General features: G+C 41.6%; 1 protein-coding gene across 1 annotated transcript; it reads left to right on the forward strand.

The window, feature by feature from the left end:
• Nucleotides 1–1004: 1004 nt before the first annotated feature.
• On the forward strand, nucleotides 1005–14892 carry IL10RB (interleukin 10 receptor subunit beta). The gene is made up of 7 exons (XM_086617766.1): nucleotides 1005–1061; nucleotides 3638–3761; nucleotides 5053–5222; nucleotides 7415–7581; nucleotides 10055–10205; nucleotides 11723–11880; nucleotides 14148–14892. The coding sequence occupies exons 1-7, from the start codon at nucleotides 1013–1015 to the stop codon at nucleotides 14358–14360; spliced, it is 1032 nt and encodes a 343-aa protein (XP_086473892.1). The 5' UTR covers nucleotides 1005–1012; the 3' UTR covers nucleotides 14361–14892.
• Nucleotides 14893–15626: the final 734 nt, after the last annotated feature.

Raw genomic sequence — 15626 nt, forward strand, 5'->3', positions numbered from 1 at the left:
AAGCTTAGTCAGGGGAGATTCAGGTTGGACGTTAGAAAGTATTTCTTCTCTGAAAGGGTTGTCAGCCACTGGAATAGGCTGCCTAGGGAGGTGGTTGAGTCCCCATCCCTGGATGTGTTTAAGAATAGGGTGGATGATCTACTTGAGGATATGGTTTAATGGGGATTAGGGATGGTTGGACTCGATGATCTCTAAGGTCTTTTCCAACCTAGAAATCTATGAAATCTATGAATCTATGAGTTAGCTTGCTGAGAATTTACTACTTATACGAAGGCTTTTAGGTATCACATAGCTGAAAAAAAAAACTTTTTTCGCCTTGCGGTGATCTGCTTAGGTACTGCTTTTCTGCCCTCAAGCAGTTTCTGGCTGTACCTCCTTTTTTCCCCTCCAGAGTTTATACTGGTTTTGATGAGGGACGCTGAAGGTTCTGGTAGAAGTAGCGACATTGGCGTCTGTGGTGCAGGCCAGATGCTCAAGTCAGAAAATAAACTTTTCCTCAGGTAACATTCGTAGTGCTTGCGGTGGGAATCACGCCTCCTGCTGTTAAACGAGGCCACAAGGCAGGTGGGAATGGCACTCAAGATCACTTGAGTCATCTGATGTCTATTTATCCACTTCATGCTGACTCCTCATCTCCTGCCTTCCCAGCTGCCAGGCATCATTAACGTATTTTAAAACACATCACCGATGAACAGCTTCCTAGGCCTGTGGGGAAGGTTCAGGTGGTGGCTGGGCTCTCTCTGGAAAGAAGAGCAGAGCCGTGCTGAACGCGGGAGGCTTTGGGAAGGCTAGGGTGAGCCGGCAGCGGCGCGAGTAGGGATGTTCCCCGAGGGCTCGGGGGCGGCACCGGGTGGAGCCCCGCAGCTCGGAGCGGCCCGCCCCGCCCCGGGAAGGCGGAAGAGTTTGGGGGAGGCCCTAGTTCCCCGCCTGCGAGGGCAGCGCCCGGCCCGGTGCCATGGCGCGGCGGCGCCGGCACCCCGGCTGCTGAGGGAGGACCGCGCCGGGAGACGCCATGGCCGCCGCCCTCCTCTGCGCCCTCTGCAGCTGCCTCCTGCTCTGCGGTGAGTCCGCCCCGGCCCTGGCAGGGGGTGGCGGAGGGGCCTGGCCGGCCCCGGGCGAGGGCTCGTCCTCCCGATCCCGCGGCGGGGCCGGGGCGCTCGGGAGGGCAGCGGGAGCGCGGCTCGCTAGAGGCGGCCGGCTTCGTTCTCCGCGGCTGCGCTGACCCGACAGCCCGGGCGCCGCCGGGTGTGCTCCGCGGTGCCGCGCGGCGAGCGGCGAGAGGGCGGCGGCCGCCCGCCCTCCGCAGGGCGCCTTGGCCGGAGGGGCTGGGGGTGCCGGCGGGATGCTCCGTCGGCGGGGGTCCCGCTCCTGCTGCCCCCTCGCCTTGTGTTTTCCCCGAATCCTGTATCTGTGCTGAGAAACCGGAACTTTCCTTTTCGGTTTTGGACACTTGTGCAAATCCCGGTGATGAAATGCGCGTGTGGGAGCCAGACCGCGCTCTTCCCGGCACGGTAACCGTGAGCAGCGTGGGAGCGCGGGCGTAGCCGTGGCCGGAAAGCCCGGCACGAACTGGCCCTCTCTGGCACAACTCGTGCTGCTCCGGGCACGGCGAGAGCGCTCGGAGCAGCCCCACGGCCCCTGAAGCTGCCTGGGCCCCGCGGTTCCCAAAACTGGCTGTGTCTAAGCCGGCGGTGGGAGCTGTGTACAAACCATTTACAAAGACTGAAATTGCAGAAGTCGTTTTTCTCAGCTCCTTGGGACTACAGTGCAGAATGAAAAACTTTACCTGGAGATTTTTCAAGTAGAAGACACTGTCAGGGAAGCGAGCCTTCAAAGGCGTCGTGCTCTTTGTTGGGAATTTACAAGCCTTCCTCAAACTTTTGGAGGGAGCTTCCTTAAAGTGCGGGCAGCGCTCTAGAGAGACCTTTGTAGCGAGAACCACGTTGTGCGGGAGAAATCAGATGCCTTGTAGCGGCCAGATTTTTTTTTCGGCTGTGTCTTTGCAGTCTGCTACCTGTGCCCGTCTTCCTTGGCATACTGCATACCTGGGATTTTGCAGCTAGGAGAACGTGTGGGAGTGGGAGGCCAGAGGTGCTTTCAATGCTCTGGGCACAACCCTGCAAAGGGGCAGAGCGTGTGCACGGGCAGAGATCTCTGAAGGTGAGTGCCTGAGGTGGGTGTCAGTGGGGGCAGGTATGCACAGGGATGGTATCTGCCAGGTCCTGGGTGCAGGAGAGCAAGCAACTTCTGCTTTTCTGATATGAAGCACGTTCGAGTTGATCTGTTGGGTGTGAGGGTAACGATGTAAGAATTGAGCCTGTGAAATAGTTCTTATTTAAGCAGGATTTAGATTTAAAATTCTTGTCTGCTACAGGTGGGTAACTGACACAGTCATGTATTTATGCACCACATCAATTACAGACATATAAAACAGTTTATTTAGTTTTGTTTCTTAGAACATAAGTCATTAGGTTTTATTCCTGTGGCATTTAAGCACTAATCTGATCTGAGAGGGTTTGTTTGCATTGATCAGATGTGTTGCAAAAATGGAGCAAAACATTTTCTATTTTAGTTTCAATACCAGCATTTGGCGTGTAGTGATAGGACAGGGGGCAGCAGCTTTAAACTGAAAGAGGGGAGATTTCAATTAGAAATAAGGAAGACATTTTTTACAGTGAGGGTGATGAAACACTAGAACAGGTTGCCCAGAGAAGTTGTAGATGCCCCATCCCTGGAAGTGTTCAAGGCCAGGTTGGATGAGGCTTTGAGCAACCTGATCTAGAGGAAGGTGTCCCTGCCCATGGCAGGGGGGTTGGAACTGGATGATCTTTAAGGTCTCTTCCAACCCAAACCATTCTATGAGTCTATGAATTATTTTGAAATAATTAAATCGTAATAGTAATGGACTATTACATCAATACTACTTCAGGGTTTCCTTTATTCAGTTTCAATAAAGCAAAAGGATCTTGTGTTCGTCTCATGTGAAGAGTGCCAATTAACAATGCATTTACCTGTTGGTATATTTAATAGCTCTCTTGCCTTCAAAGGTATTTCTTGTTTATCTCTGTTTTTCAAAAGGGTGGTTTAATAACAGAGTGAGTAAAGCATTTTAAATGGCGAGGCTAAGCCATGCAGTGATGATATAAACATGCTCATGGTGAAGGTTTTTTTAATTAGTTCATTCTTATACCCAGGTATATGTAGAAAGACTGTTCATATTCCTCTTCAGAAAAAAATCCAGCAAATCAGTCCACACTCATGTTGTTTCCATAATGATACTGGAGCACTACATAGAAAAATTTGATTTTGACAATCTCAGTGAGAGTTCATGCACGTATCCTCATGGGCCCTAAGTCTCGATGAGTCAGTCATGTGTTAATAAATGATGATATCATAAAGACTGTACTTACTGGAAATCATTGATGCTGGCTAATATGTTTTTGTTGCATAAGCTCAGAAGAAACAATAGGCATCAGGATTTAAATTAATTCTATTAAAGCCTGTTTGGGTTTTTTTTGAAAAAAAAAAAAGGTGTCTGAGGCAATGAAGAGAAAGAAGGCTGTATTGAAGTTTTGGATAACTGAGCAGCTGCTGGAGTAATACATACTAAAACGCTTGTTTCTGGTTGCTCCTACAGTATCTGGAATAGTGCCAAAACCCCAAAACGCAAGAATTATTTCAGTTAATCTTCGTAGCATTTTACGATGGGATGCACCTAAGTTTCATGAAGGGAATATAAGTTACACTGTCCGATCTAAGAGGTGAGTCTGGGGGAGTTGTGCTTTCTTTAATTCACGTTTTACAGCTGTGTGTGTTTGTGACTTGTTTCCTTTTGATAGATCAGTAGCTGACCCTTTTTTTCAGCTTGTGAGAGGCTTATCTCCTGAGCTAAATAAACGCGGAGGCATTTCCTGGGCCATTCACACCCAAGACTGCTTGGTACCTACTTTTTTTGGAACCAGAAACACATTTTAACATTGACTGTTATTAGCTATGTGTGTGTTTTTTTCTCTATCATGTTGCTGTTACCTGCAATTCAAGAGGCTTTGTCCTGCGGAGCGTTAGGACCTTATCTGGTCTTTCACTTCAGCATCATTTTGTGCTCTGCCACCAACGCAGCCGTTAGTGGAAACGCCTGATGAGCTGCAGGCAGGTGGCTCGTCCGTTCAGTGCCTTAAACTTAGGACACGTTTTCTGTGGCCTCTTTCTATTGTTTTTGGTGGGTTGATTTAGCATTGTTTTGGTTTTGCTACTGTGTCCTTCCACGTTGGTCTTTGCTGTCTGGAAGAGCGGTCTGTGTGGCTGTACCGAGGGAAAGGCGGCCGCTTTCCCTGCCCAGCCTCCGTGCTTGGCAAGGAAATCACGTGGTGGGCCAGAGGTCTTCAGTTCCAGCTGAAGGTTGGATTCTTTGGCCAAGACAGGGTAGGATTTCAAGCGGGGGTGATGGCACCCACGGGCAGGTGCCTGCGGAAGAGAAATCCTCAAACTTGAGGGTACTGGCCATCTTAGTCAAAAGAAGATTTTTTTGGGTTCTGGTAGCAATGACCTGTTGATCACTACATTCCTAGGTGGGTTTTTAGTGCAAAACAGGAAGAATATCATTGACTATATGTTTCCCAGTCTGTTCTCAGGCTCTATTTTCTCTGACTTTTCCTTATGTGTGTATTTTAAAGGCAGTTCTGAACACAGTCCAAGTTAGACACCAGAGCCATGTGTAGTGATATTGTCTTAATATTTGCAGGCGTTCTGATAACTACTGTCTGTTGAATCAAGTTTTGTAATCACTGTCAAGAGAAGGGCATCTTTTTGCTGAGTCAGCATTTAAATCTCTAACTTTATCACAGATTCATAGATGCATATAAAATGCTTTAATGTGTGTGTACACACTAGTAATGATGTTTCTCATACACTGGATTTAATTTTCTTGTTCGTGAGTCATAATTGATTGTATAATAAAGATGTGCCACTTTTCCTGTAAATTGAGAGGAAAGACATTTAATCAGTTATAATTTACCCATCATACACTTTTTTTTTTTTTCCTCTTCCATTCAGCATTAATTTCCCTGGAGACACATACGAAAATGTGAGGACAAACTTGAGACTCACGGAGTGTGATGTCTCTTCTCTGTCTGTGTATGGGGACTACGTTTTACAGGTCAGAGCGGAGGCAGAAAATAACCATTCAGAGTGGGCGACCGTCAGATTTAAGCCAATGGATGACAGTAAGCCTTTTTCTAATCTTCCACAAACAATATTGTCTGCTATTAATGCACCTTTACAGTTTGGCTCTATAAGAAAAGCTTTAGCATGCAGATAATTTTAAAATTTAATTACACTGAACTATAAAATCTTAGTTGTAAGACTTCCATCTTTTTGAAGACAGAAGTTGCTGTCAGAAAGCATAGTAGGTTTGCTGTTACAGTAGATGTTAGTATTGGTACTTGAAACATCTTTTGAGGAGGTTTTAAAAAATTTATATTTTTCCCTTAAAATAAGGCTTTGTTTATATTTTTCAGCCAGTGAGAGCTTTTCTTCAAGGATTCAAACTTCTTGTATAAATAAGTTCAATTACTTTCTTCTTCATTGCTATGTCAGGCAAAAAGCTTTTTTTTTAGTTAAAAAAAAATTCACAGTGAAAGATTAATTTTTAGTCAATAAATCTTCATTGCACAATATTGCCATTCTCTTAGTGAAGCTTTACAGTCTTTTGCGAGAGATTATTTAGACATTGCCTTGCATTAGAGCACGCAACAGGTGTTGCTGTCACCTGAGCTTGGGAATGAGGGAGTGGTTTTTACCTGTGAGTGTCCTTTATTTTGTACATTCTTACACCACTCATAAGCAAACAGGAAATTATCTTAGATGGTGTAGTTAATGTTACTCAAGGCTTTATTCTCCTTACAGCTGTTAAAATCATGCAGAAAGCTTCTGTTACACATCTATCTTTGAAAAAAAAGTTTTAAAAATAATTTTCTTTCTTGTTCTGCCTTTATCTGCTTGAATTTCATTGTTTTTTTCCTTGGATTTCAGAGTGTACTTTTACAGTTTACAGCCTTGTTTTTCAAAATTAGTGGTTATCTCTCTCCAAAAGCATGGTGTTGATATAATTTAACCTGCCTAGAACAGAAGCACTGAAACATAGCACAGAAAAAAAAAAACCCAAACAAAACATTGCAAGCATAAATTACAGCCAAAAGAAAGTATAATACTAAAAGTACGACTGGATTTCAGAGCAAAGAGCAAGCATGTAAATCATTAACAAAGTTGTTAACAAACATGTTCAAACACATATTTGAAAGGATGTATGGCCTTCAGAGCAGGCTTAGCTTTGGACAGGCAGCTTATTCTTGAACTGAGAAAATCTGGATGTAAATCTACAGAGAAAGACCTGGGAGTACTGGCCAAGTAGCCAAATCTCTGAGGACATGAGGATTACTAATGTTGTCATAGCTGATTTGAGCAGGGCATCATGATAAAAATATCTGATATTCCTTTAGGTGTTACTATTTCTGCTAGTGCTTTTGTAAGAAATTCCACTCTGTGTTGTACGAATAGCCTAAGAAAACTAGAGTAACCAAACCCTCTTCATGTTATTTTTCACAAGTTCAGTAACATCTTCATGGGTGTTACATGAATGCATGGTCCAGCAAGTACATTTTTTTTATTATTTTAAATTAAAGAAAGATATTTCTAGAGGAATGCAAAATTATCTATATATTGAGCTCTTGCTTTCTTAAACACTTGATAGTTTGGCTGTAGCCAGGCAGAACTTTAGTGGAGGCAGCCAAGGCAGAGTTGTTTGTTGGAATTACAGGAGATATTAATGGAGAGCTCATTGGAGACGCAATGTAGTTGATAACTAAGTTACTCATGAAGTAATTTAGGTAGTGGCACAAAAACATAGTAAGGACAAGCCACTTTGAAAAGACGAGAATATAATATTCAGTCTAAGGAGCAAAATCTTTAAGACACACAGAAATGATTCAAATGTTTCAGTTTTTCAAAGTGATCACAATGAAAGAAACATTAAAACACTTCACTAGAGGATCTCCTCAGAAAATACAGATGTTGCAACAGCTTGGCCCAGAAAGAGAAGTGAGTAATAACCTGTAGAAATGGTCCTTCCTCTCCCAGGAGTCACCACAGCTGGCAAAAGAGAACTGAGTTAATTTAGTGTGGGGAAAATGTAGTCTGCAAAAATATCTGTTATTTAGCTGCAAAATAAAATCCCTTTCAAGACCAGTTCTATAAGGAAAGGATTTATTTATACCTGACCCATGGAAAAAATAACTTTCTTCTAATAGATAAAATTATTTAAAGCATGAATTGTCATAGGTTGTGTAAAAATGTCACATTGAAAACAATGTGAAACTGAATTCCATTCTTTCTTCTTTTCTGCCGTTCCAATATACAGCGGTCATTGGGCCACCTGATGTGAAAGTGAAGTCTGAGTCTGGGTCCCTGCATGTGGATTTCATAGGGCCTTTTGCTGAACATGAACATGACAAGTGGCCTCTAAAGCAACATTATGGCTCGTGGAATTACAGAATACTGTACTGGAAGAAAGGCAGCGATACAGAGGTAACTTCTGCTTCCTGCATGCTGTGACCCCTTGACTTTGAGATATGCTCTTCTTGGTAAAACACTGTACTGATGAAGTTCTGAAAGCTAACAGTACTGAAGTAAAAACGTGTCTCTACTAATTACAGTGTAATAAAGTCCAGTCACTATAACTGGTATTCAGAGCAAATGGCAGATAGCTGTGTAGTTGAACAGTGGCATGGATATAATTTACTCTTTCCTTAATTAGAAATAGCTGCTACATTATGAGAGTTTATTCCTTCAGCTTAGTGATGATTTATTTGTGATGCAGTCTGCCCCACCAAATCTCTGTATTTTCACACATACAAGCAAGGGGAAACTCAGAAGCTGTAACATCAGCGGTGTCTGTGATCATGGCGATAAGCTGATTTAGATTCAAATCTCATGTCATTCAAGTATTTGTGCTCCTTGTGGGACTCTGGGCTTTGAATACCACCATGACTGAGGCCTTGGATTAACTGTGGTCACCTTCACCTCTTCAATTTCTACGAGTTGTAATTTGCTTTCTTCCTCTTGTGGACAGCCTCTTCCACAGACAAATCTGTTACTCATCTCCATGCAAAATGTAGGAGAAAGGTCATCAGTAATATATTAATTATAGGGTCATGAGTTCTATTACGGGAAAAAAGAAAGCCCTTTACCAGAAGATACCAGTCACAGTATAATTAGTGCTTTGTACATCAGTACAATTTTCATATAATAGAACTCCACTACATAGAATTCTGATTTGTTTTTATTACCCTGCAAAATTCTTTGGTGTTCAATTCCAGAAAATGAGAGGTCATTGTTTCCCAAAAAACAGACTGGTTTTCGATTTCCAGACTACAAGAAATGAAGGTATTCATATCAGAAATAGTGTGGCCAGCAGGAGTAGGGTGGTGATTGTCCTCCTGTACTCAGCACTGGTGAGGCCGCGTCTCGAATACTGTGTTCAGTTTTGAGCCCCTCACTGCAAGAGAGACACTGAGGTGCTGCAGTGTGTCCAGAGAAGGGCAGTGAAGCTGGTGAAGGGTCTGGAGCACAAGTCTGATGAGGAGCAGCTAGGGGACTGGAGTTGTTTAGCCTGGAGAAAAGGAGACTGAGGGGGGAGACATCACTCTCTACAACCACCTGAAAGGACGTTGTAACGAGGTGGGTGTTGGTCTCTTCTCCCAACTAACAAGTGATACAACAAGAAGAAACGGCCTCCAGTTGCACCACAGGAGGTTTAGATTGGATATGAGGAAAAAAGCCTTCCTGGAAAGGGTTGTCTAGTGTTGGAACGGGCTGCGCAGGGAAGTGGTTGAGTCATCATCCCTGAAGGTATTTAAAAGAAGTGTAGGTGTGGCACTTAGGGACATGGTTTAGTGGTGGACTTGGCAGTGTTACGTTTATAGTTTGACTCAATGATCTCAAAGGTCTTTTCCAACCTAAACAATTCTATGATTCTATAAATTTTTATAGGAATCAAAGCAAAAGGCATAGACAATGTAACTTCATAGGTTGTTTTTTGAAGTGAATGCTTGCTCAAAATGTTGAAGCCTACTTATGGAGTCTTCTCACTCGAGAAAGAATCTGTTACTTCATAATAGGACATGTTTTAGGGATTCATATACTCTGTAGGGACCGCATAGTTAGAAGGACCTAACCAATCACGCCTTTAGAGAGCAAGTTGCATCTGCTGTCAGTCACTTAATATCTTCCACAAGCCCTTTAATTTCTCTCTCTTTTTCTTTCTTTTATCTAGTTCATCCATCCTGCTCACTCCATCTCAAATTAAATTATGTTTGTCTGTGACAGCACCCTTAGTTGATCCCATTTGGTTAGGTGATCATTTCTCTCTGCAAGCAGATCTCATTTATCATGGGGCCTACAAGAAAGATGGGGAGAGGCTGTTCAGGAGGGCCTGTTGTGATAGGACAAGGGGTAATGGTTTTAAAATAGAGGGAGGTAGATTCAGATTGGATATTAGGGAAAAAATTTTTTACCATGAGAGTTGTAGAACACTGGAACAGGTTGCCCAGAGAGGTGGTGGATGCTCCATCCCTGGAGACATTCAAGGCCAGGTTGGACGAGGCCCTGAGCAACCTGATCTAGTTGGAGATGTCCCTGTTCCTTGCAGGGGGGTTGGACTAGATGACCTTTGAAGGTCCCTTCCAGCTCTAACCATTCTGTGATTCTATGATTCTATGTCTTTGTAGGCCTCTTTAGCCTAAAACTTCATTAATGCTGCTAGAAGCAGCCAGAAAGTCAGTGGAGGGAGAGGTCTCACTCTCTAACCACAGGTGAAATCAATGTAGAGTTATCAGTTATGTGAGAGAGGCAGGGGATTTCATTCTGCCTTTGAAAGCCTTATTCACGTTGCAGCTATAGCTGCTAAGATTTGTCCTACTAAATGTAATTTTAATTACTTAGCTAGTCCATTTACCGGACTTGTGCTTTTCAAATTTTCTGTATTCTTCTCTGTTACTAGGTAATTCACATAGACACTAAACATAACTCTGAAATATTATCTCAGCTGGAGCCATGGACAATATATTGTATTGAAGTGCAAGCAGTTATCCCCGAGTGGAACAAAACGGGGGAACTGAGCGGAGAGCTTTGTGAGCAGACAACCCACAACGGTAATACCTGGTGCATCCCAACAGGGCACATGCTGTAGGGAACTAGGAAATGTGCAAAGCCATTCAAAATTAAAATCAGTGTAACATATGGACCTTCCAAAAATGGATGCATTTGTTACTTCAGTGTTGTTTGGTGATTAATACGTGTGCACCTTTGGAAGCAAAGGAGTTGAAAACAAACTGCAAGCGATATAGCACCGGTGGCATGATGTTTTACTTTCCTGCGGAGGCCTGAAAATCAGAGTTAAATGGAGCATAGGCTGTTCACTGATCACACTCTGTGCTGGAATTTCTTTTACCATTAGCCGTATTCATTATCTTATGAAAGCCTTTGTTCCATATTATCTGTACCTGAGAAAGGGATTGGACCCTGTGTTGCAGTCTGCGTCATCTGTGACTATGTTGCCAGTGTCTGCCATCATGCTCTTTCTCTGTGACACACAGCAGTTATTAATCAATAACACACACAATTATTTTGTCTCAATGCTTTCCTTTAAATTTTGAAGGCAGTTGAGTACCAAAAGCACTTTACTTTCCAGCCATGCCACCCTAGCTGCTGCCTGTGGAGTCCAGCAATAACCACCATGTCGTCTGACGCTGTCGTCTTAGCATGGAGCTTTATGTCCCTAGTTAAAAGAAGGGATAGAGTCCAATACTGTCTTTTTCACAGGCATAACATGTATTTCAAGTAACTTACACCCTCGGAAAACTTGTGGAAAATCAGAGACACAAGTTGATGAGGAAGCCATTTGGGGGAAGCCTGGGGAAGCTACTGGGCTAATCTGTTTCTCATATGTTTTTCCTCATAAAATGTTTCCTCCTATATTTTTCCCACGTGTATATTATCTACCTGCACTGCAGTTGAATTGCAGGTCGATTTTGATGGTGGTGTTGCTTGTTGTTTCATGGCCAGAGCAACACTTAACGAATGTAGGTTGGTTTAAAACATTTATACAGTGATGTATGGATACAGCTTCATTCCCATTGCCTGTTGTGAAATACCTGTGCACGACATAATTGTTTTAAAGGCTCAGTAGTTTAGAATTTTACAGACTTTTGTTCTCTGCTGACTTTACTTTGCTACTATTTTTGCAGATCTCTTCAAAGGTGGAAGCCCATACTCTGGTAGTGTTATGTGTCAACTCCCACGCTCGCTAAACACCAAAGAGTGTACAATAGCTTTTTACATTATATCACCTTGTGGATGGTTCTGTTGGTCTTTTTTCTTTTAATCATTTGCCTGGTATTGCATGTAGAATCACCAGTATGTGTAACTGTAAATGTCTAAATATGGTGGCTTGTAAGCTTACTTTATTGAGAAATTCCTCCCCCTGTTTAGACTAAAAATTGAAGAGCTAAGAGGTATTTTGCATCTGGAAACATAGACTTATATTTGCAGTCACAATTTTGTAATAGTTTGGGGTTTTTTAATTCTGTAGAGAAAGCGATAATTTGAAAATTATATATTCAGAAATTAATAATCGCGGTTTTAATATTTTTTTCCTTATCTCTTGCAGGTGTAACTCCTGTGTGGTTAATTGTGACTGTCCTTATAGGATCGATGTTGGTCGTTGTAATATCCGTTCCTGTTTGTTTCTTTTCCTTTTTGTCTCTATATCGACTCACCAAACATGTTTTCTGCCCGTCGTATATTTTCCCACAACACTTGAAAGAGGTTTGTTTTCTACCTAACACAATTAAAATCAGCCTTTTCAGCAGAACCGCCCACCTTTCAAAGGCTCTCTGTGCCAAAACCTTTAGAGCTTCTTTTATTTTGCCTTACTTCATTTGGGCCTGATGGCTGGCCATCTGTGAAGTGCAGACTGTTCTGAGGGGGTTTTAGACTACAAGGAATGATGCTGGTTATCTCTTTTTATATAGTTATTGTGTATGGTAACACTCACTCTTCTGCCAAACGTAAAAAGCCATTCAAATAAGCATAAATGGTGAAGTTGTGAGCTTCACATGGAAAAAGCTGACAAAGGAAGGTACTTTTCAGTGTGAGAAAGGTAGTAGAAGTTAGTTTATTTGATATTTAATTTCTGGCATTACGAGTTCATAAATTTTGCATGAACGTTACCTCAGTTTTTTCATCATGTTCTGTGGCACTGCGTAGACATAAGTAAGAAGCAGTGAAATTGGACTTCCTTTTGAAGTAAACCGATGTATAAAAAACTATAAAATACTGTCATTCTGAATTGTTCTGCACAGAATGGTCAAAAATATTTAAAAGCTGAACAACTTAAAAACTGGGCATAGGCTTTTAATCCTAAAGCAACTGCCTAATTTGTAATATGAAGCTTCATATGGCTTAGAAACAGGATGTTTTCTTTCTTTTTAAAGTGGGAGAATAACAGGTGTTAGTCTTCAGTTCCTCTTTTTAGGTAGTGAACAACTGACTGTCTGTCTCCACTATCTCATTTTAGACTTAAAATTGCACATTTGTTCTCCAGAAACAAAGTTAAATGCAATAGTGAGTCTTAGGTAAAGAATATAGTGAAATCTGAAAATTGAAGATGAAATGAGAGCTATGAATCTTAGCCATTACTGTTGGGGAACACCACCAACCCTGTTACCCATATAGCAACTTAAAAAGGCTGTATTAGAATCTTCTTCAAGAAACAAGGCTACACAGAGCGTTATGTACGCTGAAGTTGGCAACCTATACTCTTCTGAGTTTCCTGCAGTTTCTCAGGATCTTCCCTTTTGGCTCATTTGGAGTTCAGCAGACAAAGGCTTTGCAGCTGACTTGGCAATCGTCTTGTGCTTGAAGTTGAGCACATGCTCGGCACACAGGAGTGTGCTGAAGCTGGAGCTTAGCTGTTGGGAAGGTCGTGTTGCTCTGATCAGTACAGGATATGGTCAAATTTCATTTTGCTCACAGGTTTCTCACAAGAAGGGGAGAATTTTCGTTGTGTGCTAGTGTCTTATAGTAGTTAATCACAGTAACCAAAGGTCCATCGTGCTTACCTAAAATGACATTTATCAAAGGCAGTGATTTCACTACATGAACGTTTGAGAGAGCAGTTTACTGACAGAACATTTCAAATCACACCATGCTAGAAAAAGATCTAATAGTAATAATGTTTGTCTTTACTTTTGTAATTACAGTGAACAGGACTCCTGATAAAGCAGCTTGTTTCCCATGTAAAATGCACTAAAGTAATAGGCAGGAGTCAGGTCACAAGAAGAAAATGCAGTCGTACTCATCCAGACACTACCAGTAAAATGAGCTGTCACTTCAGCTGCCAGAATGAGTGGTTGACATGTTATTGCTGTGTTAAGTAGGTGTGCTGCTCTTGTGTTGACATTCAAAATGCAGTCTCATGACATCCCATAAAGTCCATGTTGATTTTTGAGGCTGGTTCCATCTTATCAACAGAACAGGGGGTGGGAGGAAGTTGTGATATTTCGGTACTAAAATTAGGTCTTCTTTCTCACCAAACTGCATAGCCTCACAAATCTCCCTCCTTTTCCTTTACTTGACTAAGTGGTTATAGTTTATGTTGACATTTAAAGCATCACTATTTGATGTCTAAGCAGGCAGAGCAGCTCTCTGAGGTGGCAGGAGCAATTCACATCTTTTGGAGCTATTTGACAAACCTCTCTGAGAATTCCTTCGCCTACAGTCAAGTTGCTGTTTTTAGGTTTTGTTTCCAAACAAAAGCTAAGTTATTTTATTTTTTTAAGAAAGTTTATATTCCAAAGAAGTCACTAATCCCTGGGGTATCTTCCTGCAAATAAAGGCATTTCCAGCTTGCTTCCAAGCCTTGCACAGGATGTTAAAGTGAGCACAGAGGTTATTACATTGTTGCCTCTCTGGGACTTCTAAGGATTGAGAAAGCCAATTGATGTGTGGAAAACGATACAAAAACATATTTCTAAGCAAACAGGATGGTATGGCTGGTGCAGCCTAATTCTCATTTCCTCTTTCCTTCACAGTTTTTGAGCAAGCCTCCCAGTAGTTCGCAGTTTTTTTCTTCGCTTCCACATGAAGAGGATCTTTTTTATGACAAGGTAACTGTCATTTCAGAAGAATCCAAAAATCAAAGCGATGAGACAGGAGATGAGGCTAGCAAGACAACAGAGCACCTTCAGGACTCTGAACAAGAAGATTCTGATTCCAGAATAGTACCAGCTTCAGAAAAGGCCTAAATGCACTCCTTATGCTTCATTCAAACCAAAAAAAAAAAGCAAATGGGCTGCTGAGTTTATCTTCTTATTGCTGCATTCTTAAGACAGTGAAAATTATTCTATGAAGTTGTGTACTTTTGACAGAATCGTACAATTTTTTTAAAGTACAAGAGACTTGGACTATAAATGAGGAATTAAACGATACGTAATTTTTGCCACTGTTGGTAGCAGCTCACTGTTAACTTACAGCAATACCTGGGACTGTATTATGACATTAATTTAAAAAGCAAATATTGTATATATAAAATACCAGTTAATTTAACTTTGATGAACTATTTATTGCAAAAGCTAATCAAAATGGCATGTTGTATAAGATTTGTAAAACAAAATCATATTTTATAAAGACCTGATATGACTTTTTTTTAATGAGAAGTTGTGTGAGAATATCCCCGGTGACATAATCTTTCTACTGAGTATTTTTTTACCTGATGCAAAATTGTAAAGTTATTATGATAGTATGAACTTGGAATGAATAAACCAAACACAAATATTCTGTGTGTTTTGCATTGCAAAATGTTACTCATACTTCATCACCAAGGATAATGGGAACATGCCGGTGCACTGCCAGATAGTCCTCTGTGTTCAGGTATTGCTCAGTCCCCTGAGCCTTGGCCCCGCAGTTTCTATGTCTAATTAAATTTTGCCTACCTAATCCAGAATCCACTGAAGTCAGTGGAAAACTTGGCAGCTGAAGTGGGAGTTAAAAGGCAGGTTCATTTTATTTATCTACTGATACAAATTCTTAATTCAAAAAAAGTAAATCCAGATTGATGTGACTCCCATGCTACATAATACCATCTCACCTGCATAGCCCTGGTCATGCATATGAAGGTTACGTCCACACCAACGTTGAGGCGTAAAGTGTGACCCTTGCACTGTGCGCTAATTTTGTGAGTGACAGATTTTTTGTGTGTGTGTATCATTACATCAAAACGAGAGTGAAAAATTAAATTCTGTCAGCAAAAGTAACTTGCCACGAGTGCAGTTGTGTGTAAATCGTAACTCGATTGTGGGAATTGCAAAATTTTTGGCTACGGTTTTGAGGTTTGTTAGTTACCGTGTCAATATTCACTTCTTGAAAACTTGCAGGAAGAAAAGATACGGAGAACAGGCGTTGATTCTTTGAACCACCCAGCTATGTGTAATCTGCACACAATTTTTCTGAACTTTTCAATTTTCATCATATTTTGTTTTAATGTGAAAAAATGGGGAAGCATTTTAATTTGG

This window comes from Tauraco erythrolophus, chromosome 1 (genome assembly GCF_009769465.1).
Source record: "Tauraco erythrolophus isolate bTauEry1 chromosome 1, bTauEry1.pri, whole genome shotgun sequence".
Lineage (NCBI taxonomy): Eukaryota > Metazoa > Chordata > Aves > Musophagiformes > Musophagidae > Tauraco > Tauraco erythrolophus.